A 25763-nucleotide genomic window follows, 5' to 3' on the forward strand; every position below is an offset into this window, starting at 1 on the left:
CAAAATGCTATCGTTGTGGGAAGACAACACACGACCAGAACCAATGCTGGTTTAAGAACCAGGAATGTAGGAAATGTGGCAAACTGGGTCACATAGCTAAGGTATGCCGGTCAGGGAAGAAGACCAACAACCAAAGGAAGCCATCACAGGAAAAGTACAACAAGGTACACAAGGTGGCTGAGAAGAGTTCAGATGAACAGAATTCGGACTCAGACCCAAACGGCCAGGAGCTGGGCAGTCTGAGAATTCACAATGTGAGTAAGGAAGCTGACCTACAAACTATCTGGGTCATGCTAAAAATAGCTGGAGTCCAAGTGAAAATGGAGTTGGACACTGGATCAGCTCTATCAGTCATAAATCGAAGGGATTACCACCGGCTATTCTCACATATACCCTTAAGAGATACCAAGTTCGTATTGCAGACATACACGGGGCATAAAGTATACCCCATGGGGAAGATAAGAGTCAAGGTGAGAGATGGGGGTAAAGAACACCCAAGAATGAACTTATACGTACTACCTGAGGGAGGACCACCACTTCTGGGACGGGAGTGGATCAAGAAAATAGACATGGAATGGCACTATCTAAAAGCCATAACGAGTGAGGACTCGGTGCAGACAATCAGCTCAGATTCTGAAACGGATGACGATAAGACCAACCCAAATATGAAAGACAAGGCTAAAATGGACTTGCCGACTAAGGTTGGAAGAACGAAGGCATGCATAAAGGCTTATGCTCCAGAGAAGAACAAAGTTTCAGAACAGAACTCCACCGAACAATGACAACATAGTTTGACAGAGAATTCTGAGTCTGTTCAGTTTACGGACATATCCATGACTGACGAACACCGAGCTCGGACTCAACTTTATTTCAAATTACGACAGCAAGTAGAACAAGTGAGTTACCGTCTCAAACAAGAGATGAAAACAATGAAAAAGTTCTATGACACCGAATGGGAGAATCTGGAAAGACAACAGAAGCAGCTAGCTCAAGCAGAGAGCGACCATAGAGCCATTGTGACCAATTACCGATCACATCTCCCTTATGCTGTTCAGGAGTTAGAATATTTGCAGGAAGGAGCAAATGAAGAGGAATCTTCAGGAAGCCAGGATTTTATTCCCGTTCTTCTCTACGACTCCTTACAAGCAGAGTTTGAGAAGTTGAAGAACAGTATGAACAGGCCCAGACTACAATCCTGGAGGGGATTAACTCGGCAACCTCCGAAAAGCTAGTTTCAGTAGAAGCATATGAGCAACTAAAGGTTGAACATGAGCAAGAAGTCCAAAGGCTGCAGGAAATTCTTGATGAGCTCAAGGCCAAGACAGACTCATCGGTAGAAGTTCCATCCATAGATGAGAAATTAGAGGTGAAAGACATGGCAGAACATGAAAGACAAGATGTCCAAGAACTCATAAAAATATTGAAGGAAACCCAAGACAAATATGAGGCGGCAATGACCGAGGTTCAACAACTTGAAGAACAGATTCAACTGGGAATCCTTTCAGTGGAAGAAAAGGAAACTGTAAGAAACACAGAGACTGTAAGAATGGCCCCTGAACATAAGCTAGAGAGCATTAAGGCGCAACTTCTCCGAGCGCTGAAAGCCAAAGTACAAGAGGAAAAGAAGGTGAAAGCATTGGAGGAAAAGGTGGATGAAATGGAGAAGACTCTGATCCACAGTGTTCCCGTGGAAGAGTTAACAGTCAGCCAACTCCTTCATATGCTGAGGGACAAGACTCTGCAATGGGAACAATCTGAACACGAGCTTCAATCTTCAAAGGGAAGGAGTTCGGAGCTCTCAAAAGTTATGGAAATAGCTGAGGTTGCAACACAGATTTTACTGGGATGCCAAAAGTACGCTGAATCACGTCTATGTGAACAACAGAATGTTGAAACAGCTGCTCCAGTAGAAGGATTGAATAGCCCGATCAATCAATCCCCGATGGAAGGGGAAGTGTTGAAATCACAAATGAGGTCATTAGTGAAGGATTTGCAGGAAACCCAGGAAGAGCGGGATGAATATGAACGCATGAAGAAGTCTCTTCAGGAAAGATGTCTAGGGAGGGAACAACAGTCGGCTAACGTCCAGTTGGGTAAGGAAGAAGTAGCAGGCCCTCCCGCTAGACTAGTTCAGGACGACACCGAATATTACCATGACCTGTTGAGTGACACGGAATATTACGAGGACTTGGTCTGCCCAGCTTGTGATGAAAACTCCCAAAGTGCAGAAATCAGGATGAAGCACTTAAAGTCTAAGGAACATAGGGAGATGGTGGCGCTACAGCTGGCAGCTGATAAGGGAGCCCCGAGAGTCTCCAAGAAGCAGAAAAGAAAAAGACGAAGCAGAAGGTGATAACCATCTAAATCATTATCACTTCTACCAGATCATGTACGTGGGCCCTACGAAGGGAGCCAAATCAGTTGGCAAGTAGGAAAAATTACCAAGGCAGTCCAGCTGTTTGTAAAAGTCAGCACTGCTGGTTCAGCAGGACGGAAGTTCAAGCTGTTAAGTCAAGGGAAAGACTATTGGATGAGTCACGCTAGCAATGTGAACCGGCTACACCACAGAGATGTTGTTCGGACCGAGTCAAGACCAGAGACTGAATCTGTGAACTGTTCCCGCAGAGACTGAATCTGTAAACTGTTTCCCGCATAGTTTATACCTGTGAATTGTTTTACATGAAGTTGAATATATGTTATGTTTAATGGGGGACGAAGTATGTTGTAAGCTAAAAAGGGAGGATTGTAGTGTATGTATCCGTCTACCTTTAAGAAAACCATTGTATGTAACCGTTCACCTTTAAGAGAACTATTTTAGGTGTGGCACTACTTTGTTGGCTTCTGTATACTGTAATACCGACGGTGACCACACCGGTATATAAGTGCTGTGTCAGGATTTATTTGGCAGATTCGCCCTGACCTTCGAATAGTAAAGTCCTGTTTTAAGTTACTCTGGTAGTCTGTGTATTAATTAACTAAACAACCCACAGACTTTACAGTTGCCAGAACTGGAAAATTTTAAGCTATGAGGTCAATAACTGGGGGCAGATTGAAAGCAATTGGCAGAAGGATTAGAGGGGAGTTGAGGAGAACTTTTTTCATCCAGAGGATGGTGGGGGTCTGGAACTCACTGCCTGAAAGGGTGGTAGAGGCAGAAACCCTCCCCTCATTTAATAAGTACTTGGGTATGCACTTGAAGTGCTGTAACCTACAAGGCTATGGACCAAGAGCTGGAACATGAGATTAGGTTGGATGGCTCTTTTTCGGCCGGCACAGACACGTTGAGCTGAATGGCCTCCTTCTGTGCCGTAAATTTCTATGATTCTATGATAACAAGGTTAGTTGAATCAGTATGGATTGAAGGAAAAAAGAAGCTTGGTTAGTTTCCTTGGAAATCGGAAAGGAAGAAACAAGTGTAATTTTGACTGGATTTTTATGTGTACAAAGTTATTAAAGAAGAAATAAAGAACTTGCATTCATATAGCACCTTTCACATCCTCAGGATGTCCCAAACTACTTCAGAGGCAATTAGTTGCTTTTAAAGTGCAGTCACTGTTGTTTTGTAGGCAAATGCAAGATCCTACAAACAGGATGCGAGATGAATGACTCGTTAATCCGTTTTTGGTGACGTTGATTTAGGGATAAATTTTGGCCAGGATTTGCTCTTCTTTCAATAGAGCCATGGGGTCTTTTATTTTCCCATAACAAGTAGGGGTCTTGGTTTATCGTCCCATCCGATGAAAGGAACATAGAAATAGAAATGTGTTTAACAGTAATGGCTCACTAAAGATGCAGAGCTTGCCCCAGGACTCAGTAAGGTTGTTGACTGGGGTAAGTGGACCTTGACTGAATATAATGAGGGTTGGGAGGGGCATGCAAGGACCTCTGATGCACAGCACTGAACAAACCAACGCGACCACTAGAATCAGAGAGAAAATTCTGAAGATACACAGCAGGTCCGATAGCATCCCAAAAGAGAAAGAGACAGATTTGCAATTTGCGTGTTGAACCTATGTCAAAACTGAAACGTTACATTGTTTCCTCCCTCCAGATGCTGACTTGTGTATTTCCAGCATTTGCAAGGTTTTTTCCTTTTTATTTGTGATCACTAGAATTAGGCTTGCCGTTAATCTGGTTTGGTGTGCACATGAGGAAAGTGATTGAAAAAAAGCCCCATGTCCTGGCAATCCAGCCATCGAAATCTCATTTGTGCTTACATTTCTTACTTGATGGTTTGTTCCATTTGAATTTTGTGGGCCTGGAGGTTTGGAAAGGGCTGTTCTTAGTGCTGTTGCTCATTGGTGGATTATCCCCAAATTATAACAGCAAGTATCAGCAACTTTATAGATATGCAAATTAACTAAAAATGACAACTGCCGTGGCTCAAGGAGAAGGTCCAGAATAACTAGAGATGGGCAATAATTGCAACCTTGCCAACATCACCCAAATTAATAAATAATTTTTAAAAGACAGCTTAAAATCTCACCATGCTCCATTTCGAAAACCTGCATTGGTTGCTGATCAACCATAGGAGCAGGAGTAGGCCATTTAGCCCCACAAGCTTATTCCACCATTCAATGAGATCATGGCTGATCTGTGACTTAACTTCATATACCCGCCTTTGCTCCATATCCCTTAATACCTTTGCTGATCAAAAATCTATCAATTTCAGGCTATGAAAACGGTACTATATTTCAGCATCACTTACAATCACAAAATTACTGAATGCTTCTGAGCCACTTCAAGAATCAGTTATGTGTGACACTGCAGAAGCAACAAGAACTGCTCAGCTAAATAATCAGAGAATTATATTGAGTATAATTTTGTTCCAAATAATTGCAAGTTGGAAAAAATCTTACCTCTTCACTGGGGCAGAAAAGTGTACATTTTCAGACTTAACAGATCAAAAATATCTGTGTTCTTTGTATTGCTTTAATTTGTATTTATTATCTGCATCCATTGATCAGAGATTCCGTTTATTCATGCATGTTGCGAATTGTATGTAATGTCACTGAATGTACAGACAGCAGCAATTGGATCTAGCCAATCTACAACAGAGCTAAGCACTTGTTATTAAAAAAGGGACTCAAATAAGTAAATGCCTCCTACAAGGTGCCTGGGTGAGATGGGATACATGTCTGAATCATCAATAAAATTAGTGAGAAAAATAGGTAAAACACTGGTTAATATTTTTAGGAACTAGATCAACACTTGAGTTGTACCACAGAGCTGCAAGAGAGCAAACTTTACACTAATATCTTCAAAACAAATGTGAGGCATGGAGTTGGAATTAAGGAACAGGTAGCTTAATATCAGTGGTGAGAAAATGTTTGAGATTATAAAGGATATATTAATTCTCATCTAAAGGATTCATAAGGAGCAGTCAGTATTGATTTGAAAACAAATGGCTATGCTTTACTAATCTACTGGAATCTTTTACTAAACTACTTGAAAGCTATCCAGCAGATACAATTTACTTGGATTTTCAGAAGACATTTGATTAGTTTGACATGTGAGGCTTATCACAGAAAGTTAAGGCTTATGAAGTCAACTGTAAATTAGTTAACTGAATTTAAAATTAGCTTGGTAATAAGAAGCAGCAGGTGATGAGAAATGGAAAATATCTCTGTCTGAAGGCATTAACTAGTGGGGTTCCAAACAGGCCCTACTATTCACACACAAATTCAGAAATGATTTGGAAAAGAGTATTTCCTGTATTATTACCAAGCTACATGGTATAACTTGAAAAGTATGAGAGAAAAGCAGCAGAGTGATCTGAACAAATAGGTGCATATAGAATGGCAGGTAGCTTTTAATGCAGATACACATAAGGTTATACATAAACTGCTGTCCATGGTGAGTTATCAGCCATGGCAGGACAGGGTGGAGGTGGGAAGAGTTAAATATCTTCAAGTTTCATCTGATTATCTTTTGGAATGAGGAAATATTTCTGCAGAATTTTCCCTCGAGAGTAAATGGGTCGGGTATAATCAATAATGGGGTAGGTTGCACCTGGTCTGTGGAAGGGTTGAGTGACATTTTCTTGTTCCACGATTTATTTTCAAGCCCCCTTACATGACTTTCTATAGTGACACCATACATTTTTTAGCTCGGTTATAATTAAATTCCTAGAGTTTTTTTTAATGGGATCATTCTGTTAATCTTGATAGCATCAATAGTGTAAATGCATTTTAGATTCTACTTAATTGTATCTACTTCATTTTCTAATCGTGGATTCTACTAATGCTGTGCGTTCACTATGAACTTTGTTTTGTTGTATTGATTGCACTGCATTAACTGCATAAAAATTACATGGACACCAAAGTACCCAACCAAAATGATATAGTAATTGAGTGGTGTTTAAACTGAAGATTGAAAAACAAGAGTACCAACACTGGAAGCTAATTTGATTTCAAGACTGTTTTGACATGGGCTAGTTTTTCTCCCACTATAGTTAATGGATAGAAAATCTAGTGGCTAAGAGAGTGATGCAAGATTAAACAGGAACTAATGTCCAACTAATAACTATCCTCCTTCATGGGCAGGAAGGGGGGATTGTATGTGAAGTTAAGTTTACGACATGCCTGGAACTGGGAGATTGGAACTAAATCAATCCTTTGCAGCAGACTGGGTAAATCAATACCATCTCTAAATAGGTCTGCATCACTCCGAGGGGCACTGTTGATTATTGACGAACTGACAAGCATGGGTTTGAGCTAAAGCACACACTAGGAGCCACTCCAGCATGGTGAGCAGAATAATTCACCATAAAACATGGATGTGCATTGCCAGCATCCTGCTGACCAGACCATAGACATACATTATACCACTTTGAATGGCAGTTCACCAATTTCAGATTCAGAGCTTCAACAGCAATTGTTTGCCTTTCTGCAATCCAATTTAGGCACTCAACCTTAGACTTGAGTTTGTGGTCACAAATGCAGCCTCCAGGCAATGCCTTCCAGCAGCTGTCAACCCAGCCTCAGTTTCCTCAGCTGTTCGATGGACATATTTTCAGCAGGGCCAAAGCAACTATACAGTTATGCTTACGACAAGCGAGCTGCCTGGATACTTTAAACCAGTGGTACTCAATTTTCTTTGGTTGAAGAACCCCTTTTCAAATGGATTATAATCATGGACCCCACCCCCATCTAAATGATACTATAAACTCCTTGCACATTTGCATTTCTGAATGTAAAGCTCATCAATGTTCTGTTAAAGGGACTTGCACAAATTTTTGTTGGAGCTGTCCGATAAAGGGAACACTGATGTGATTGGTGCTGTGAAAACTTTAATCTTCCCTTCAGCTGAAAGGTAACCCTACAGATTCAACAACATGCCTGTTGAATACTTCACCGCACAACACCTCCCTGCTCATCCTGAAGTGGGATTAGGCTCGGTGGCTTCTGTTGGGAATGCTGGCACTGTTTCATCAATAACCTGCTCACAGATGCTCCGTTTGGGTTCCGCCAGGACCACTCGGCTCCAACCCTCATTACAGGCTTGGTCCAAACATGGACAAAAGAGCTGAATTCCAGAGGTGAGGTGAGAGTGACTGCCCGTGACATCAAGGCAGATCAAGGAGCCCTAGTAAAATGGAATTAAATGGGAATCAGGGGGAAAACTCTCCACTGGCTGGGGTCATACCTAGCACAAAAGAAGACGGTTGTGGTTGTTGGAGGTCAATCATCTCAGCCCCAGGACATCGTTGCAAGAGTTCCTCAGGGCAGTGTCCTAGGCCCAACCATCTTCAGCTGCTTCATCAATGACCTTCCCTCCATCATAAGGTCAGAAGTGGGGATGTTCGCTGATGATTGCACAGTGTTCGGTTCTATTCGTAACTCCTCAGATAATGAAGCAGTCCATGCCTGAATGCAGCAAGACCTGGATGCCATTCAGGCTTGGGCTGATAAGTGGCAGGTAACATTCGTGCCGTGCAAGTGCCAGGCAATGACTACCTCCAACAAGCGAGAGTCTAACCACTACCACTTGACATTCAACGGCATTACCATCGCCGAATCCCTCACCATCAACATCCTGGGGGGCGGGGAGTCACCATTGGCCAGCAACTTAACTGGACCAGCCACATAAATACTGTGGCAACAAAAACAGGTCAGAGACTGGGTATTCTGTGGCGGGTGTCTCACGTCCTGACTTCCCAAAGCCTTTCCACCTTCTAAAAAGGCACAAGTCAGGACTGTGATAAATTACACTCAAATTGCCTGGATGAGTGTAGCCCCAACACTCAAGAATCTCAACACCATCCAAGACAAAGCAGCCCACTTGGTTGGCACCCCATCCACCACCTTAAGCATTCACTCCCTCCACCACCAGCACATTGTGGCTGCAGCGTGTACCATCTACAAGATGCACTGCAGCAACTCACCAAGGCTTCTTCAACAGCACATCCCAAACCCGTGACCTCTACCACCTAGAAGGACAAGGACAGCAGGCGCATGGGACCACCATTACCTGCAAGTTTCCCTCCAAGTTACACACCATTCTGGGTCAAAATCCTGGAACTCCCTCCCTAACAGCACTGTGGGAGTTCCTTCACCACACAGACTGCAGCGGTTCAAGGCGGCGGCTCACCACCACCTTCTCAAGGGTAATTAAGGATGGGCAATAAAAGCTGGCCTTGCCAGCAACGCCCACATCCCAGGAATGAATTTTAAAAAAGACCCAGTCCCAGGCTTTGTGCTCAGCAACATCCTTCCTATGGCTAAATGCCTTGGTACAATCACTCATAGCACTGAGACCACCAGCTTGACATGAGGGCAGCTGTCTTGGGGAAGATGGTAACTTGTCAGTGGTCCGAAGTGCTCCCAGCAACAATGAATCACACAATTAGAATGCAGCTGATGTCATGGGAGTGCACTTGATAAAGGAACTATGACACAAGTCCACCAGTGAACCAGTGTTCTTAATTGGGGAGTGGGAGAGTTGGGGAGGGAAAGAGACAGGGTGTAAAACATGCCATAACAACCAGTTTGGCTTAAAAAACATCAATAAAGTGTGTTGGCCAGAGGAGTAAGTAACTATGGAAACAGTCAGCAGTTAAAGGCTGTAAAAAGTGTATGTAATGCAGTGCAGAATATGTCCCCTTTAATAAAGTATCATAGTTGCGCAATATTTAACTGAAGACAAAGTGGAAACATGCCGAATATGAAAACAGCACCGACATAGATGGTGTAGCTGCCATGGAGAAAGCAGCATCTGTTGTAAAGACATAAAATCCCATTAAAACTGTAGTGCGAATCCGATGTATTGAGTGTAATTGTAAAGGACAGCACACTGGACACAATTAAAATGAGGATAAGTGTGGCCAGCAGCGCACATGACAGCTGCTGTGACACATCTTGTATCACTTCAAAAACATTATATAAGTATTTTTGTTTCCAGATTGCAACACAGCATTTAATTATATTATTTTTAGTTTATTATTGATTCCAGTTAATTATTGCAAATAAGCCTTAAAATGTGCTGCTTGGATTGTCTAAGGGTGCTGATTTTACACAGCCAAATACTTACAAAATAAAAACGCAATTCTATCAGCAGCAGTTTCTGTTGCAGCGTAATAAACTGCACATTTTTAAAAACTCATCTCATCCCTTTTCACTAATGAATTGCAATATTCTGGAAGCTCTTTGCAGCAACACTCAATTGTAGATGTCTTTGAAGTTTATCTCGTCAATTATTTGAAGTTCATTCTATCTGAACTACAATCTGCTTTTCAACAACTCAAATAAAAATTGACATGCAGGTGCAAAAGTCTGTACAAATCAACACACAGCTTAGCCAGGAAGGGATTAAATCCATGCAACTGTGCTGACTAGAACATTATAAAAACAAAGGGAAACTTGTTCAATTACAAATATGGAAGATGTTAACAGATACACTGAGTGGGCATTTTGACTTGCATTGCTGTAATAAACCCAGTTAACCGACTCTGATCCTGTTCTCTGTAGGTGCTACATTTAATGATAGAGCTGTTTCACAGCTGACAGCAACGTATTGAATAACCAATGTCAGCCTCATCTGCACTTCGTGCAGGTGAATTAATTTTTTTTTATGAGTTTGACAAAAAGTTCCCTTAACCCTCCCAATTACTTTGAATGAAAAACAAACACGTTGGAGGACTGAGTTGGTGCAATAGTTTCAAAACAGCTTTCCATCACTTCTGGAACTTGGGTTTCATTCCATCCCACACAGATAAGATGAAAGTCTTCTTTCACATTTGTTAAGGGTCCTAAGTGACAAGAGTTTCAGTTGTCTCATGGACAAGGCCTTAGTGGATGCCAGCTGAGAACACAAACTACCCTTCAATTTAGTACTATAGTGTGCTAATTTTCACCCACCAACAGCAAGGTAATGGCAAGAGGCATCGGACCAGGAGAGCACCGGGGCCGAGTATAAAAGGAGGAGCGAGGCGAGGCCCGACCAGATCGGACCAGGAGAGCACCGGGGCCGAGTATAAAAGGAGGAGCGAGGCGAGGCGAGGCCCGACCAGATCGGACCAGGAGAGCACCGGGGCCGAGGATAAAAGGAGGAGCGAGGCGAGGCCTGACCAGATCGGACCAGGAGAGCACTGGGGCCGAGTATAAAAGGAGGAGCGAGGCGAGGCCCGACCAGATCGGACCAAGAAAGCACCGAGGCCGAGTATAAAAGGAGGAGCGAGGCGAGGCCCGACCAGATCGGACCAGGTGAGCACCGAGGCCGAGTATAAAAGGAGGAGCGAGGCGAGGCGAGGCCCGACCAGATCGGACCAGGAGAGCACCGGGGCCGAGTATAAAAGGAGGAGCGAGGCGAGGCCCGACCAGATCGGACCAGGTGAGCACCGAGGCCGAGTATAAAAGGAGGAGCGAGGCGAGGCCCGACCAGATCGGACCAGGTGAGCACCGGGGCCGAGTATAAAAGGAGGAGCGAGGCGAGGCCCGACCAGATCGGACCAGGTGAGCACCGGGGCCGAGTATAAAGGGAGGAGCGAGGCGAGGCCCGACCAGATCGGACCAGGAGAGCACCGGGGCCGAGGATAAAAGGAGGAGCGAGGTGAGGCCCGACCAGGAGAGCACCGGGGCCGAGTATAAAAGGAGGAGCGAGGCGAGGCCCGACCAGATCGGACCAGGAGAGCACTGGGGCCGAGTATAAAAGGAGCGAGGCGAGGCCCGACCAGATCGGACCAGGAGAGCACCGGGGCCGAGTATAAAAGGAGCGAGGCGAGGCCCGACCAGATCGGACCAGGAGAGCACTGGGGCCGAGGATAAAAGGAGCGAGGCGAGGCCTGACCAGATCGGACCAGGAGAGCACTGGGGCCGAGTATAAAAGGAGCGAGGCGAGGCTTACTAACTCAGCAGCGGGGAGAGAGGTAAAAAGTAATCAGAGTGTGACGTCACCAGGGGGCAGGTAAGTGATTGGTTGGTGAGTATTTCTCTATTTTTTAAACTTTAACTCCGGTTTATAGTTGCTTACGTCTTTCTGGTGTAGCGGGGACTGTTGGTAAACCATACAAGTGCCCTAGAGTTTATCTTTAATTGGTGGTAGTGAATTAATTTAATTAATTAAAGGGTAAGTCATGTCAGGACAGCCCAGCCCCGTGTTATGCTCCTCTTGCTCTATGTGAGAATTCAGGGATGCTGCCTGTGTCCCTGACGACCATGTGTGCCAGAAATGCATCCAGCTGCAGCTACTAGCAGACCGCATTGCGGCGCTGGAGCTGCGGATGGATGGGCTTTGGAGCATTCACGATGCCGAGAGGGTCGTAGATAACACGTTTAGTGAGTTGGTCACACCGCAGGTAAGGGCTGCACAGGCAGAAGGGAAATGGGTGACCATCAGGCAGAGCAGTAGAGGCAGGCAGGTAGTGCAGGGGACCCCTGTGGCCATCCCCCTCTCAAACAGGTATACCGATTTGGATACTGTTGAGGGGGATGACTTACCAGGGGAAGGCAGCAGCAGCCAACTTCCTGGCACCAGGGGTGCTTCTGTTGCTCAGGAAGGGAGGAAAAAGAGTGGGAGAGCAATAGTGGTAGGGGATTCTATCGTAAGGGGAACCGACAGGCGTTTCTGTGGCCGTAGACGTGACTCCAGGATGGTTTGTTGCCTCCCTGGTGCCAGGGTCAAGGATGTCACTGAACGGCTGCAGGGCATTCTGAAAGGGGAGGGTGAACAGTCAGAGGTCGTGGTTCACATTGGGACCAATGACATGGGTAGGAAGAGGGGTGACGTCCTGCAGCAAGAATTTAGGGAGCGAGGTAGCAGACTGAAGAGCAGGACGTCAAAGGTTGTAATCTCTGGATTACTCCCGGTGCCACGTGCTAGTGAGTATAGGAATAGGAGGATAGAGCAGATGAATGCGTGGCTAAAGCGTTGGTGCAGGAGGGAGGGCTTTAGTTTCCTGGATCACTGGGCCTGCTTCTGGGGAAGGTGGGACTTGTACAAGTCGGACGGGTTGCACCTGAACCAGAACGGGACAAATATCCTTGCGGGGAGGTTTGCTAGCACTGTTCGGGGGGGTTTAAACTAAAATGGCAGGGGGTTGGGAACCTGAGCAGGGAGACAGAGGAAAGGGAAACAGGGAAAAAAGCAAAAGATAGGAAGGAGAAAAACAAAAGTGGCAGTCAGAGAAATCAATGGTTTAAATCAAACGTGGCCACAGTAAATAATAATTCTAATAGGTCTAAGAGCATTAAAAAAAAAGCCTGGAGGCTTTGTGTCTTAATGCGAGGAGCATTTGTAATAAGGTGGACGAATTGGCTGCGCAAATAGAGGTAAACGAATATGATTTGGTTGGGATTACGGAAACGTGGCTCAAGGATGGCCAAGACTGGGAACTCAACATCCAGGGGTATTCGATATTCAGGAAAGAAACGCAAAAAGGAAAGGGAGGTGGGGTAGCATTACTGGTTAAAGAAGGGATTAATACAATTGTAATGAAGGATATTAGCTCTGATGATGTGGAATCTGTATGGGTAGAATTGAGAAATACTAAGGGGAAAAAAACATTAGTGGGAGTGGTATATAGACCTCCAAACAGTAAGGCGGAGGTTGGGGATGGCATTAAAAGGGAAATTAAAGAAGCGTGCAATAAGGGCACAGCAGTCATCATGGGTGACTTTAATCTACATATAGATTGGGCCAACCAAATTAGTAACAATACTGTGGAGGAGGAATTCCTGGAGTGTTTACGGGATGGTTTCCTGGACCAATATGTCGAGGAACCAACCAGAGATCAGGCCATCTTAGACTGGGTATTATGTAACGAGAAAGGATTAATTAGCAATCTTGTTGTACGAGGCCCCCCTTGGGTCGGAGCGATCATAATATGATCGAATTCTTCATTAAGATGGAGAATGAAGTAGTTGACTCAGAGACTAGGGTCCTCAATTTAAATAAAGGAAACTACGATGGTCTCAGGAGCGAGTTGGGTAGGATTGATTGGGGAATGGCACTCAAAGGGTTGACGGTGGATAGGCAATGGCAAATATTCAAAGACCGAATGGATGAGCTACAGAATTTGTTCATCCCAGTTTGGCATAAAAATAAAACAAAAAAGGTGACTCAACCGTGGCTAACAAGGGAAATTAGGGATAGCATAAGATCCAAGGAGAGGACATATAAATTGGCCAGAAAAAGCAATAATCCTGACGATTGGGAGCAGTTTAGGATTCAACAAAGGAGGACAAAGGGATTAATTAAGAAAGGGAAAATAGAATATGAGAGTAAGCTAGCAGGGAACATAAAAACTGACTGTAAAAGCTTTTATAGATATGTGAAGAGAAAAAGATTGGTGAAGTCAAGCGTAGGTCCCTTGCAGTCAGAATCAGGGGAATTTATAATGGGAAACAAAGAAATGGCAGACCAACTAAATACATACTTTGGTTTTGTCTTCACAAAGGAGGACACAAATAACCTCCCCGAGATGCCGGGGAACATAGGGTCTGATGAAAGGGTGGAACTGAAAGAAATCAGTATTTGTAGGGAAATGGTGTTAGGAAAATTGATGGGACTGAAGGCCGATAAATCCCCAGGGCCTGATAATCTACATCCCAGGGTACTTAAAGAAGTGGCCCTAGAAATAGCAGATGCATTGCTGGTCATTTTCCAGAACTCGATAGACTCTGGAACAGTACCCATGGATTGGAGGGTAGCTAATGTTACCCCACTATTCATAAAAGGTGGTAGAGAAAAAGCGGGGAATTATAGACCGGTAAGCCTGACATCGGTAGTGGGGAAAATGCTAGAGTCCATTATAAAAGATGTAATAGCAGAGCACTTGGAAAGCAGTGACAGGATTGGACAAAGTCAACATGGATTTACAAAAGGTAAATCATGCTTGACTAATCTACTGGAAATTTTTGAGGATGTAACTGGTAAAATAGATAAGGGAGAACCAGTGGATGTGGTGTATTTGGACTTTCAGAAGGCTTTTGATAAGGTCCCACATAAGAGATTAGCCTGCAAAATTAAGGCACATGGGATTGGGGGCAAGGTATTGACTTGGATAGAGAACTGGCTGGCGGACAGAAAGCAAAGAGTTGGAATAAACGGGTCGTTTTCCGAGTGGCAGGCAGTGACTAGTGGGGTACCGCAAGGATCGGTCCTAGGACCCCAGCTGTTCACAATATACATTAATGATCTGGACGAGGGAATTGGATGTAATATCTCCAAATTTGCAGACGACACAAAGTTGGGCGGGAGGGTAAGCTGTGAGGAGGATGTCGTGAAACTCCAGTACGATTTGGACAGGTTGGGTGATTGGGCAGAAACATGGCAAATGCACTATGATGTGGATAAATGTGAGGTTATCCACTTTGGTGGCAAAAACAGGAAGGCAGATTATTATTTGAATGGCAATAGATTGGGAGAAGGGGAAGTGCAAAGAGACCTGGGTGTGCTTGTGCACCAGTCGCTGAAGGTAAGCATGCAGGTGCAGCAGGCGGTTAAGGCGGCAAATGGTATGTTGGCCTTCGTAGCAAGAGGGTTCGAGTACAGGAACAAGGATGTCTTGCTACAGTTGTACAGGGCCTTGGTGAGAACCACACCTTGAGTATTGTGTGCAGTTTTGGTCGCCTTACCTGAGGAAGGACGTTCTTGCCATGGAAGGAGTGCAGCGAAGATTCACCAGGCTGATACCTGGGATGGCAGGAATGACGTATGAGGAGGGATTGTGTCGATTGGGCTTATACTCACTGGAGTTTAGAAGATTGAGAGGGGATCTCATCGAAACCTATAAAATTCTGTCAGGCCTGGACAGACTAGATGCAGGAAGGATGTTTATGATGGCCGGGGAGACCAGAACCAGGGGTCATAGTCTAAGGACAAGGGGTAAGCCATTTAGGACTGAAATGAGGAGGAATTTCTTCACCCAGAGAGTGGTGAACCTGTGGAATTCCCTGCCAGAGGGCAGTGGAGGCCAGTTCATTAAATATATTCAAGAAGGAGTTGGATATATTTCTTAAGGCTAAAGGGATCTGGGGAGAAGGCAGGGACAGGGTACTGAATTTGGATGATCAGCCATGATCTCACTGAATGGCGGAGCAGGCTCGAAGGGCCGAATGGCCTACTCCTGCTCCTATCTTCTATGTTTCTATGTTTAACCTGGGGAGTTTGTGCATTTTGACACCATCCGGAGTGTGGAGTGCTACTCCCATTAATTAGGCAATCACACTGTGTGGACTGTGGAAAGTGGAAAAGTCACATAGATGCAGTAGGAGTGCTCTACAAAAGGTAGACATTGAGTTACATTAAAGAAAGTAAGTCTTGCATTTATATAGTGCCTTTCACGACCACAGGACTTCCCAAAGCGCTTTACAGCCAATGAAGTACTTTTGAAGTTACTGTTGTAATGTAGGAAATTAGGGTAACGTAGAGAAACTTTGATGCATTCAGCTTGTGATTGACTTTAGCTAACTTAATGCAAGTCAAAAAAAATTCTCTTTGATGGGACAAAATCAAACTGATATGTAGTTGGGCCAACTAAACACAAGTTGAGACTTACGGTGCAATCACATTCCCTCGGTTTTGTATCAGTGTAGCGCCAAAGCTCCTTTGCACAGACGCTAAATTTGGAGTGTACATCAAATGTGAAGGCCCAAACTGATTCTGAAGTGACGCTGCCTCCTCCAGCAATCGCGTTAGTGTCAGGTCAGCCCTGACATTGGATTCAATCCACAATTACAGGAGAACTGTAGCATTTGCGCAAAGAGAAACTGATTCAGACTCACACTGCAGTTACAGTGTGAATGCTTTCCAAGAAGGAACCTTTTTTTAAAAAGGTACACTGACCTACCCTCATTTCTTATGAGTAAATGCTGCTTGGGAAATGGAATCAGAGTTCCAGCCGACCTACTTGCAAAATAGTGACCACCGCAGGGGAGTAGGAGTGCCCTCTGGTTAAAATGCACACTGTAAAATGATGGTTTTACTTGGCAGAAGAGTTTCTACTGAAATGCTACATTTTTCTCTCTGAATTATTTTCAGCATACCTCATATCAAACAAGGATCCATCTCACATTAGATCATTGATTAGAAAGCTTCTCTGATGGTTCAGTAGCTTAAGTGTGTATCTAGCCTCTGAGTCAGAAGAATATGGGTTCAAGTCCCACTCCAGAGACTTGAGCACAAAAAACTAGGCTGACACTCCAGTGCAGTACTGAGGGAGTGCTGCACGGTCAGAAGTGCAGTCTTTCGGATGAGACGTTAAACCGAGGCCCCATCTGCTCTCTCGGGTGGACATAAAAGATTCCATGGCATTATTTTGAAGAAGAGCAGGGGGGTTGTCCCCGGTGTCTTGGCCAATATTTATCCCTCAATCAACATCACTAAAACAGATTATCTGGTCATTATCACATTGCTGTTTGTGGGAGCTTGCTATGTGCAAATTGGCTGCCGTGTTTCCTACATTACAACAGTGACTGCACTTCAAATAAGTACTTCATTGGTTGTAAAGCACTTTGGGACGTCTGGTGGTTGTGAAAGGCACTATATAAATGCAAGGAAAGGATGAACAGGCTGGGTCTCTTTTCTCTTGAAGGGTTACCTAATAGAGGTCTTTAAAATTATGAAAGGTTTTGATAGAGTAGATAGAGAGAGAGTATTTCCACTTGTGGGGAAGAGCAAAACTAGAGGCCATCAATATATGACAGTCACCAAGAAATCAAATATGGAATTCAGAAAGAACTTCTTTACCCAGAGAGTGGTGAAAATGTGGAACTTGCTACCACAGGGAGTGGTTGAAGCGAATAGTATAGATGCATTTAAGGGGAGGCTAGATAAGGGGTGGCTAGATAAGCATATGAGGGAGAAGGGAATAGAGGGTTATGCTGATAGAGTTAGATGAGGAAAGACGGGAGGAGGCTCAAGTGCAGCATAGACGCTGGCATGGACTGGTTGGGCCGAATGGCGTGTTTCTGTGCTGTATATCCTATGTAATCCTTTCTTTCTTTAGGGGGGAATTGAGCCACACCTAACATAACGTTCTAAGATCAATCTCCAATCTATTATGTGGTCACTGTTCTTAGCCGAGTAAATTAGCCTGCGTTGCTTTTCATGATTGCTATCCTGTTGGGGATGGAGAAGACAATATCAGGCTCAGACTCTTGATGCCTCCAGAGTCAAATAGCCTGCGACACTCACTGTCTTGGCCAGGTGCGTTCAAGCATTTTGTCGTCATGGTTTGCATTGCTGTGTACCATGGAGCTTCAGTGACCCCCATATAAAATTTAAATCCATGTTCCTGTTAATTTGCATATATCTCAAATTGCTGATTCTAACAGATCTTGGTATTCCGATTACCCTTTCCAAATCTTCAGGGCCACAAAATTCAAACAGGATAAAACAGCGAATAAGAAATAACAACATCCTGCATTTAGATAATTCCTTTAAAGTAGAAACAACATCCCCTGGCGCAAGTAAAAATGAATGCTGAACTAAAAAAGGAGATATTAAGAGCGGTGACCAATAGCTCGTTTGACCAGATGGATTTTAAAGAGTGGCTTAAAGGAGGAGAGGGAGGTGGAGGGGAGGGGCTAAGGTAGGAAATTCCAGAGAGCGGGGAGTAGGAGGGAGTTGTAGAGCTGGAGGAGTTGCAGAGATAGAGAGGGGCAAGTGCAAATAATTGCAAACAGAGCTGAGTTACCTAGGCTTTGTGGGTCAGATTGGTAGGGCTCAGGGTGATGAGGGCACATTTTGGACACCACCGGTCCAGGCTTGTGTCTGAATATTGGTCACTTGGAGGGTCATGGGAACTGTACCACAGAATGAGCACCTTCAGATGATGGAGGAAAAATCAATAAAACTAAAAAACACTGCAAGAGTAAACAATAAAATGTGTGTTCACCTTTGCTCCTCTTCGAGATCGGCAATGATGCATTCTAGCTCGCTCCTCTCCTCTTTCTCCACCGACTTGAGGATCTGCACAGGACTCTGGGGCTGACTTATGGGTGACTCTCTCCCCAGTGTCTGACAGTAGTGTTGGATCAGTGTGTGCTCGTCATCACTGCACCAGGAACAAATTATGCAGTCTTATTTTACAGCTCTCTTGTCATGCATAAACGATTTATTTTATGTCTGTATAACTGTTAATAGATGTCATCTGTCCTTGTACTACCTGCCAAAGTAAACTATGAATAAATTCAGCTTATTGATTCAATTACAATTTAAAAGCATAAACCTTATTCAGTAATATGTCGTGTTCCTTTATCTATTACCTGAAAATCAATGGATTGAACGGCAGAGCATTTTAAGTGGTAATCAATATACTGTAAATCATATTTTGTCACTTTTTCCACTTCTAATTGTTCAAATTACTTACACACTTCCTGTGGTTGAACTGCTGTCTGTAAGCAGGGAGCCATTCGTTCTCTCCATCTGTGCCAATCTGAATAAAAGGTGTCACATTACATCATTAGATTCCAGTAAACAATCATAATTATACCAATTATAATAAAAAATATACTTAGCTTCCATTGTTGTTCAAGCTTTAGAGAGCAGTTCCAACTGAAGTCATAGAATACCTGATCTGCTTAAAGGGGTACAGTCTTTACATTCGGCAAACTGCCCCCCACCCTACCCAGGAGAAGAGGGGCAAGGCTTTTGGTCATCTTGCGCAGCTGATGCATTTCTTTTTCGGTCAGGGTGGCACAAGGAACATTTGCCAATCATCCTTTCAAGAGAAATTTTCCTCTTTAATACTAAGCTGGAACCTTTTGGTACTTGTGTATGAACTTTATGTTCATTAAAGGTGGGGTAAGTAGTGAGGAATGGAACACTATCCATTTTAGACACCACGGCTGGAATTTTTACCTGTAGACCAGATGGAAGCGGGTTGGCTGCCCGCCCCTTGTCCCGCCTCAGGTAAAACGCGAAGTTGGTGGGTTGGAGCCAGCTTCCCGATACACTTCCAATTTTCCCCCATTTAAACCCCCCACCCGCACCACTCCCACCCACTCACCTATGTTAAAATTCCCCCACTAGTGTCAGCATCAGTATACCCAGGGTCAAGTATAACACAAGTTAGATAAAGATTGAAGCTTCCTTGCTCTGTCCCGACTTCAGAAGAACACTTTCTCCCTCATCTCCACCCCTCCACTGTAGCAACATGACATTTCTCCTTGAGTAACACTGCAAACTGAGCTCCAGGCTGTGGGCAGATGACAGTCAGTTTGGTGTTGTGGGCCCATGCTTACTCTGAACTGGATTCTGACAGCCCAATCTCATTTCACATCAGACCTGTATAGACAACAGATAGAAAAGATTTCAATCCCATCACTCTGGGCTGGATTCTAACCCAGGCCCAGATGCCTAACCCTTTTGAAATCTTTCAATTCAGCTTTTCCATTTTTTTCTGTTATGTTCAAAAGTTTCTTTTGTTTTGCTTTTGGGAGTTCTAAAATGAAAAATTATCAAAACTATGTCACACACTATAAATCATTAAAATGAATTAGCTAAAAATCCTGCCGAGGACAGAAAAAGTTCACATCTACTGCAATATATAAAACATTTAAACATAGTTGACATTTACAGCTAGCACACTAAAGACTAAGTCACAAAGATTCATTTTTCACCATCCCTATGAATGGCCAAACACAATGCTTCCAGCCAAAAAAAAGTCAGTTTCATCAATTCAGCCTCTAATAAGAAATCGAAAATGACGACTGCAGGTTTTTGACAGCAGCAAGACTGGGGTGTGCACAAAGCAAAAGACATCAGAGCTTTAAACATTTAATAGGGACAGATATCCAATTCTTTAGCACCACCATTGAAAGATGTGCAAGCACATTGTGTTAATTTAATTCAGTTCATTACAACCAAGGCCACTGCTTCACTCAAAAACCTACTGTCAGTATTACTCATCAACTCTTCTTTTCAATAGGAACATTTGTATGGCTGGAATCACTAAAAACAGGCTTTGCTTCTGGTGCCCATTCTGCAATCACTGGCGGTGGAGTTTGTGCTTGTTTACTGAAGACCAGGTAGCCTATTCAAGTACCAAGTCTTTGTGCCAACATCAGCTACCCTGTAACCTGAACCACTTTTCATGTATCCTCTTGCAGCCAATGAGAGGTTTGCCACCAAGTTATCCTGCTGCACTCAGGTGAAGTTGGATTTTCTATCATATTGGGATTTTGCGCAAGACTCAAACCAGAAAATGTATGAACAAGTTCCTAATTCTTTTACATACACGATGCCAGAAGAAGTCGTGGCCTCAGTTATCTTGAGAAAAGCTTGTGTCTTTTCTCTTGGTACTTGATGCACTTTGGGAGGACAAACATGGAGAGCCAGTATAATCTAAATGGTACCATTTTGAGGGGGGGGGGTGCAAGAGCAGAGGGACTTGGGGGTACATATTCACAAATCTTTGACGGTGGCAAGTGTTATGGACCTTATGATCCATGAAGAAAGACTCATGAAATAACACTGGACGGCCAGCTGGTGGCGCCGTCCAGGGAGTATAAATACTCGGGCATGGGCACAGCTTGCCCAGGGACATTTTGTAAACAGGAACTAGTGAAAGATAACTAGACCATGTTTTGAAACAAGTTGATTAAAGCCTTGCTTTATACTCAAACTAAGTGCGTAGTGAGTTTTATTACGTCAGCAAGGTAGGTTGATAAGGTGGTTAAGAAAGCGTATGGGATACTTGACTTTGTAAATAGGGGCACTGAATACAGAAACAAGGAAGTCATGCTAAACCTTCACAAATCACTGGTTAGGCCCCAGCTGGAGTATTGTGTACAATTCTGGGCACCACATTTTAGGAAGGATATCAAGGCCCTGGAGAAGGTTTACCAGGATGAAACTAGGGATGAGGGACTTCAGTTATGAGGAGAGATTGGAGAAGCTGGGATTGTTCTCCTTAGAGCACAGGAGGTGAGACCTAATAGAGGTATTTAAAATTATGAGGGGTTTTGATAAAGCAAGTAGGGAGAAACTGTTTCCTCTGGCAAGTAGGTCAGTAACCAGAGGATATAGATTTAAAATAATGGGCAAAAGATCTAGAGGGGAAATGAGGAGAAATGTTTTCACACAGAGGGTTGTTACGATCTGGAACGCACTACCTGAAAGGGTGGTGTCATCAGATTCCATAGGAACTTTCAAAAGGCAATTGGGCATGTACTTGAAGAGGACTAATTTGCAGGGTTATGGGGAAAGAAGAGTGGGATTAAATTGGACAGCTCTTTCAAAGAGCTGGCACAGGCACGACGGGCCGAATGGCCTCCTTCTGTGTACCCCCTCCCCCCCACCCCGAGATATTTGCGCTCCTCTAATTCTGCCCTCTTGAGCATCCCTGATTATAATCGTTCAACCATTGGTGGCCGTGCCTTCTGTTGCCTAGGCCCTAAGCTCTGGAATTCCCTCCCTAAACCTCTCTGTCCTCCTTTAAGACGCTCCTTAAAACCTACCTCTTTGACCAAGTTTTTGGTCACCTGCCCTAATTTCTCCTTATGTGGCTTGGTGTCAAATTTTGTGTCTTATAATACTCCTGCGAAGCACCTTGGGACGTTTTACTACGTTAAAGGCGCTATATAAATACAAGTTGTTGTTGTATGATTCTACAATGCATATTCTGTTCAGGTGAAAACCTTTCTGACATTATTACTCTGGTAATGTTTTGTCAAAAAGCTGGAGGCAATGGAATACTCTATTTAGAAATACATGATGGATAGTATTTGATCAAATTTCAGGCCAAATTAAAACAGAGGTCAATAACTAGGTAATGGCGAGTTTGCTGTCATGCGTTTCTTGACTGCTTTACACTTGATTTGAGACCAAAGCTCACTTTTGGCCAACACTAGGATTTATGAAAACATAAGTGAATTAGCATTTGGATCATGACAAACAGTTTCATCACTTCACATCCTGGAGAAACATTAGAGTTTCAATGAAGCAGTTGTTAATTTTTTCTTACCTGTTGGCATAATGTTCTATCCTGGAATGTGTGTCATCTTGGGACAGTTGTGGAGACTGTGTGGGGCTGTAGACAAATAGTAAAATATAAGATAGCTAACATTTCCATTAAAAATATCAAAACAGCAATGATGCTTTATTATGTAAGTGGCGTTGAGATAAATTAGAGAAGTGAGGTTATCCCAGAAATATCAAATTGTAGTACAATTTGGCTGGAACTAACTCTCAATCTCATTACCAGTGTAAACTGCCTATAATCAAGTGTTTTAAGCAGCAGTGCCATACTTTTCATGACTTGTAGTACAGGACTGAAGTGGAAAAGAGTGGCATTTTCTTTCTGTATAATGGTTTATGGCAAATCTTTGGAGCATATTCAGGAGTTCGCTGATGACTGCACAGTGTTCAGCGCCATTTGCAACTCCACAGATAATGAAGCAGTCCATGCCCGCATGCAATAAAACCTCGTTCAGGCTTGGGCTGATAAGCGGCAGGTAACATTCGCGCCACAGAAGTGCCAGGCAATGGCTATCTCCAACAAGCGAGAGTCTAACCACCTCCCCTTGACATTCAATGGCATTACCATCGCCGAATCCCCCACTATCAACATCCTGGGGTCACCATTAACCAGAAACTAAACTGGACCAGCCACATAAATACTGTGGCAACAAGAGCAGGTCAGAGGCTAGGTATTCTGTGGCGAGTGTCTCACCTCCTGACTTCCCAAAGCCTTTCCACCATCTACAAGGCACAAGTAAGGAGTGTGATGAAATACTCTCCACTTGCCTGGATGAGGGCAGCTCCAACAACACTCGAGAAGCTCGACACCATCCAGGACAAATCAGCCCGCTTGATTGGCACCCCATCCACCACCTTAAACATTCACTCCCTCCACCACCGGCGTACCGTGGCTGCAGTGTGTACCATCTACAAGATGCACTGCGTACCATCTACAAGATGCACTGCAGCAACTCACCAAGGCATCTTTGGCAGCAACTCCCAAACCCGCGACCTCTTCCACCTAGAAGATCAAGGGCAGCAGGCGCATGGGAACATCACCTACTCCAAGTTCCCCTCCAAGTCGCACACCATCCTGACTTAGAAGTATATTGCCTATCCTTCATCGTTGCTGGGTCAAAATCCTGGAACTCCCTACCTAACAGCACTGTGGGAGTACCATCACCACACGGACTACAGTGGTTCAAGAAGGCGGCTCACCACCACCACCTTCTCAAGGGCAACTAGGGATGGGCAATAAATGCCGACATTGCCAGCGATGCCCTGATCCCATAAACAAATAAAAAAAAAGTTACAATGCTGATCACATCTTGCACTCTGAAGGATGCAACATTAGTGGTTGAAATATCGCTGCAAATTTCATAGAATCATAGAAATTTACAGCACAGGAGGCCATTTGGCCCATGCTGTCTGTGCCGGCTGAAAAAGAGCTATCCAGCCTAATCCCACTTTCCAGCTCTTGGTCCGTAGTCTTGTAGGTTACAGCATCCCAAGTGCACATCCAAGTACTTTTTAAATGTGGTTAGGGTTTCTGCCTCTACCACCCTTTCAGGCAGTGAGTTCCAGACCCCACAACCCTCTGGGTGAAGAAATTTCCCCACAAATCTCCTCTAAACCTTCCACCAATTACTTTAAATCTGTGCCCCCTGGTTTTTGACCCCTCTGCTAAGGGAAATAGGTCCTTCCTATCCACTTTATCGAGGCCCCTCATAATTTTATACACCTCAATAAGGTCTCCCCCTCAGCCTCCTCTGTTCCAAGGAAAACAAACCCAGTCTTTCCTCATAGCTAAGATTCTCTACTCCCGGCAACATCCTTGTAAATCTCTTTTGTACCCTCTCTAGTGCAATCACATCTTTCCTGTAATGTGGTGACCAGAACTGCACGCAGTACTCTAGGCCTAACTCGTGTTTTATACAATTGAAGCATAACCCCCCCTGTTCTTGTATTCTATGCCACGGCTAATAAAGGCAAGCATTCCGTATGCCTTCTTAACCACCTTATCTACTTGGCCTGCTACCTTCAGGGATCTGTGGACATGTACTCCAAGGTCCCTTTGTTCCTCTACACTACTCAGTATCCTACCATTTAATGTGTACTCCCTTTCCTTGTTAGCCCTCCCCAAATGCATTACCTCACACTTCTACGGATTGAATTCCATTTGCCACTTCTGCCCACCTGACCAATTTATTGATATCTTCCTGCAGTTTACAGCTTCCTTCTTCAGTATCAACCACACAGCCAATTTTAGTATCATGTGCAAACTTCTTAATCATACCCCCTATATTCAAGTCTAGATCATTGATATATGCCACAAAAAGCAAGGGACCTAGTACTGAGCCCTGTGGAACCCCACTGGAAACAGCCTTCCAGTCACAAAAACACCCATCAACCATTACCCTCTGCTTCCTGCCTCCAAGCCAGTTTTGAATCCAACTTGACACTTTGCCCTGGATCCCATGGGCTTTTAGCTTCGTGACCAGTTTACCATGTGGAACCTTATCAAAAGCCTTGCTAAAGTCCATATACACTTACATCAAACGCACATATCCATGTACTGTTTAAATGTGATGAGGGTTTCTGCCTCTACCACTCTTTCAGGCAGTGAGTTCCACATCCCCATCATTTATAGTAGCAATAATTCTTGTTTAAAATGGCGTCCAATTTTGGTTTTGGGGAATAGGGGTTTGGGAAAGGAGGGAGGCAGTTCACATAATACAAAACGGAATATTAAAGCACCATCTGTGCTTTATGATAATTTTCCATTAATTAAATATAAATGAGATAATTCTCAAAATAATCGTGTTGATTGTATGAACAGAAAGCACAACAGGGAGATGATAAATTCTCCAGTTTATTCTACCCACGAGGAAGAACTACATCACATCCAAATTAGGAGGTCTGTCTGTCTCAGGAAACAAAGTAGGTATTCCTATGTTCCCCACTGTGGACAATCAAACAGCCTGACTGAGTTCTGAACAACCCGACTAGATGCAGTTACATGGTAAGCACGGTTAACACAGCAACAAACTATTGTTCGGGTGAGACCACCTACTTGGCACGCAGGATAGTAAATGTGCATACTCACTCATACTGCTCGGGCCACATACTGATGAGCGTGACAGGACTGCAAGAGAAAATGAGGAAACCACATAACATCGTTAATGCAACTCAAAAAATAGCAAAAGGCTTAACCTCAATAAAGCAGGACCACATCCTCAGCCCATGTGTTGTGTGTCAGCATGGACCCAGACTAAGAAAGCAGCTGCAGAACAAATAACTGTCAATGGCGACACAACATCTATAATCACCAAGCCTTATTGGACAACTCTGACTTTTTG

At 44.0% G+C, this 25763-nt stretch overlaps 1 protein-coding gene across 2 annotated transcripts in view; it reads right to left on the reverse strand.

Annotated features, from left to right (window-relative positions):
* LOC147121352 (utrophin-like) overlaps positions 1-25763 on the reverse strand; it is a 232317-nt gene that overhangs the window by 52141 nt on the left and 154413 nt on the right. For both annotated transcript variants that reach the window (XM_085981551.1, XM_085981550.1), the window contains 4 exons: positions 25511-25549; positions 22409-22474; positions 18812-18877; positions 18338-18496 (listed from right to left, as the gene is read on the reverse strand). In XM_085981551.1, coding sequence (XP_085837677.1) covers positions 18338-18496; positions 18812-18877; positions 22409-22474; positions 25511-25549 — 330 coding nt within the window. The remainder of the gene's footprint in view (positions 1-18337; positions 18497-18811; positions 18878-22408; positions 22475-25510; positions 25550-25763) is intronic.

The sequence above is a fragment of the Somniosus microcephalus genome, chromosome 3 (assembly GCF_052327205.1).
Source record: "Somniosus microcephalus isolate GS21.2 chromosome 3, FLI_Smic_1.0, whole genome shotgun sequence".
NCBI classification, from domain to species: domain Eukaryota; kingdom Metazoa; phylum Chordata; class Chondrichthyes; order Squaliformes; family Somniosidae; genus Somniosus; species Somniosus microcephalus.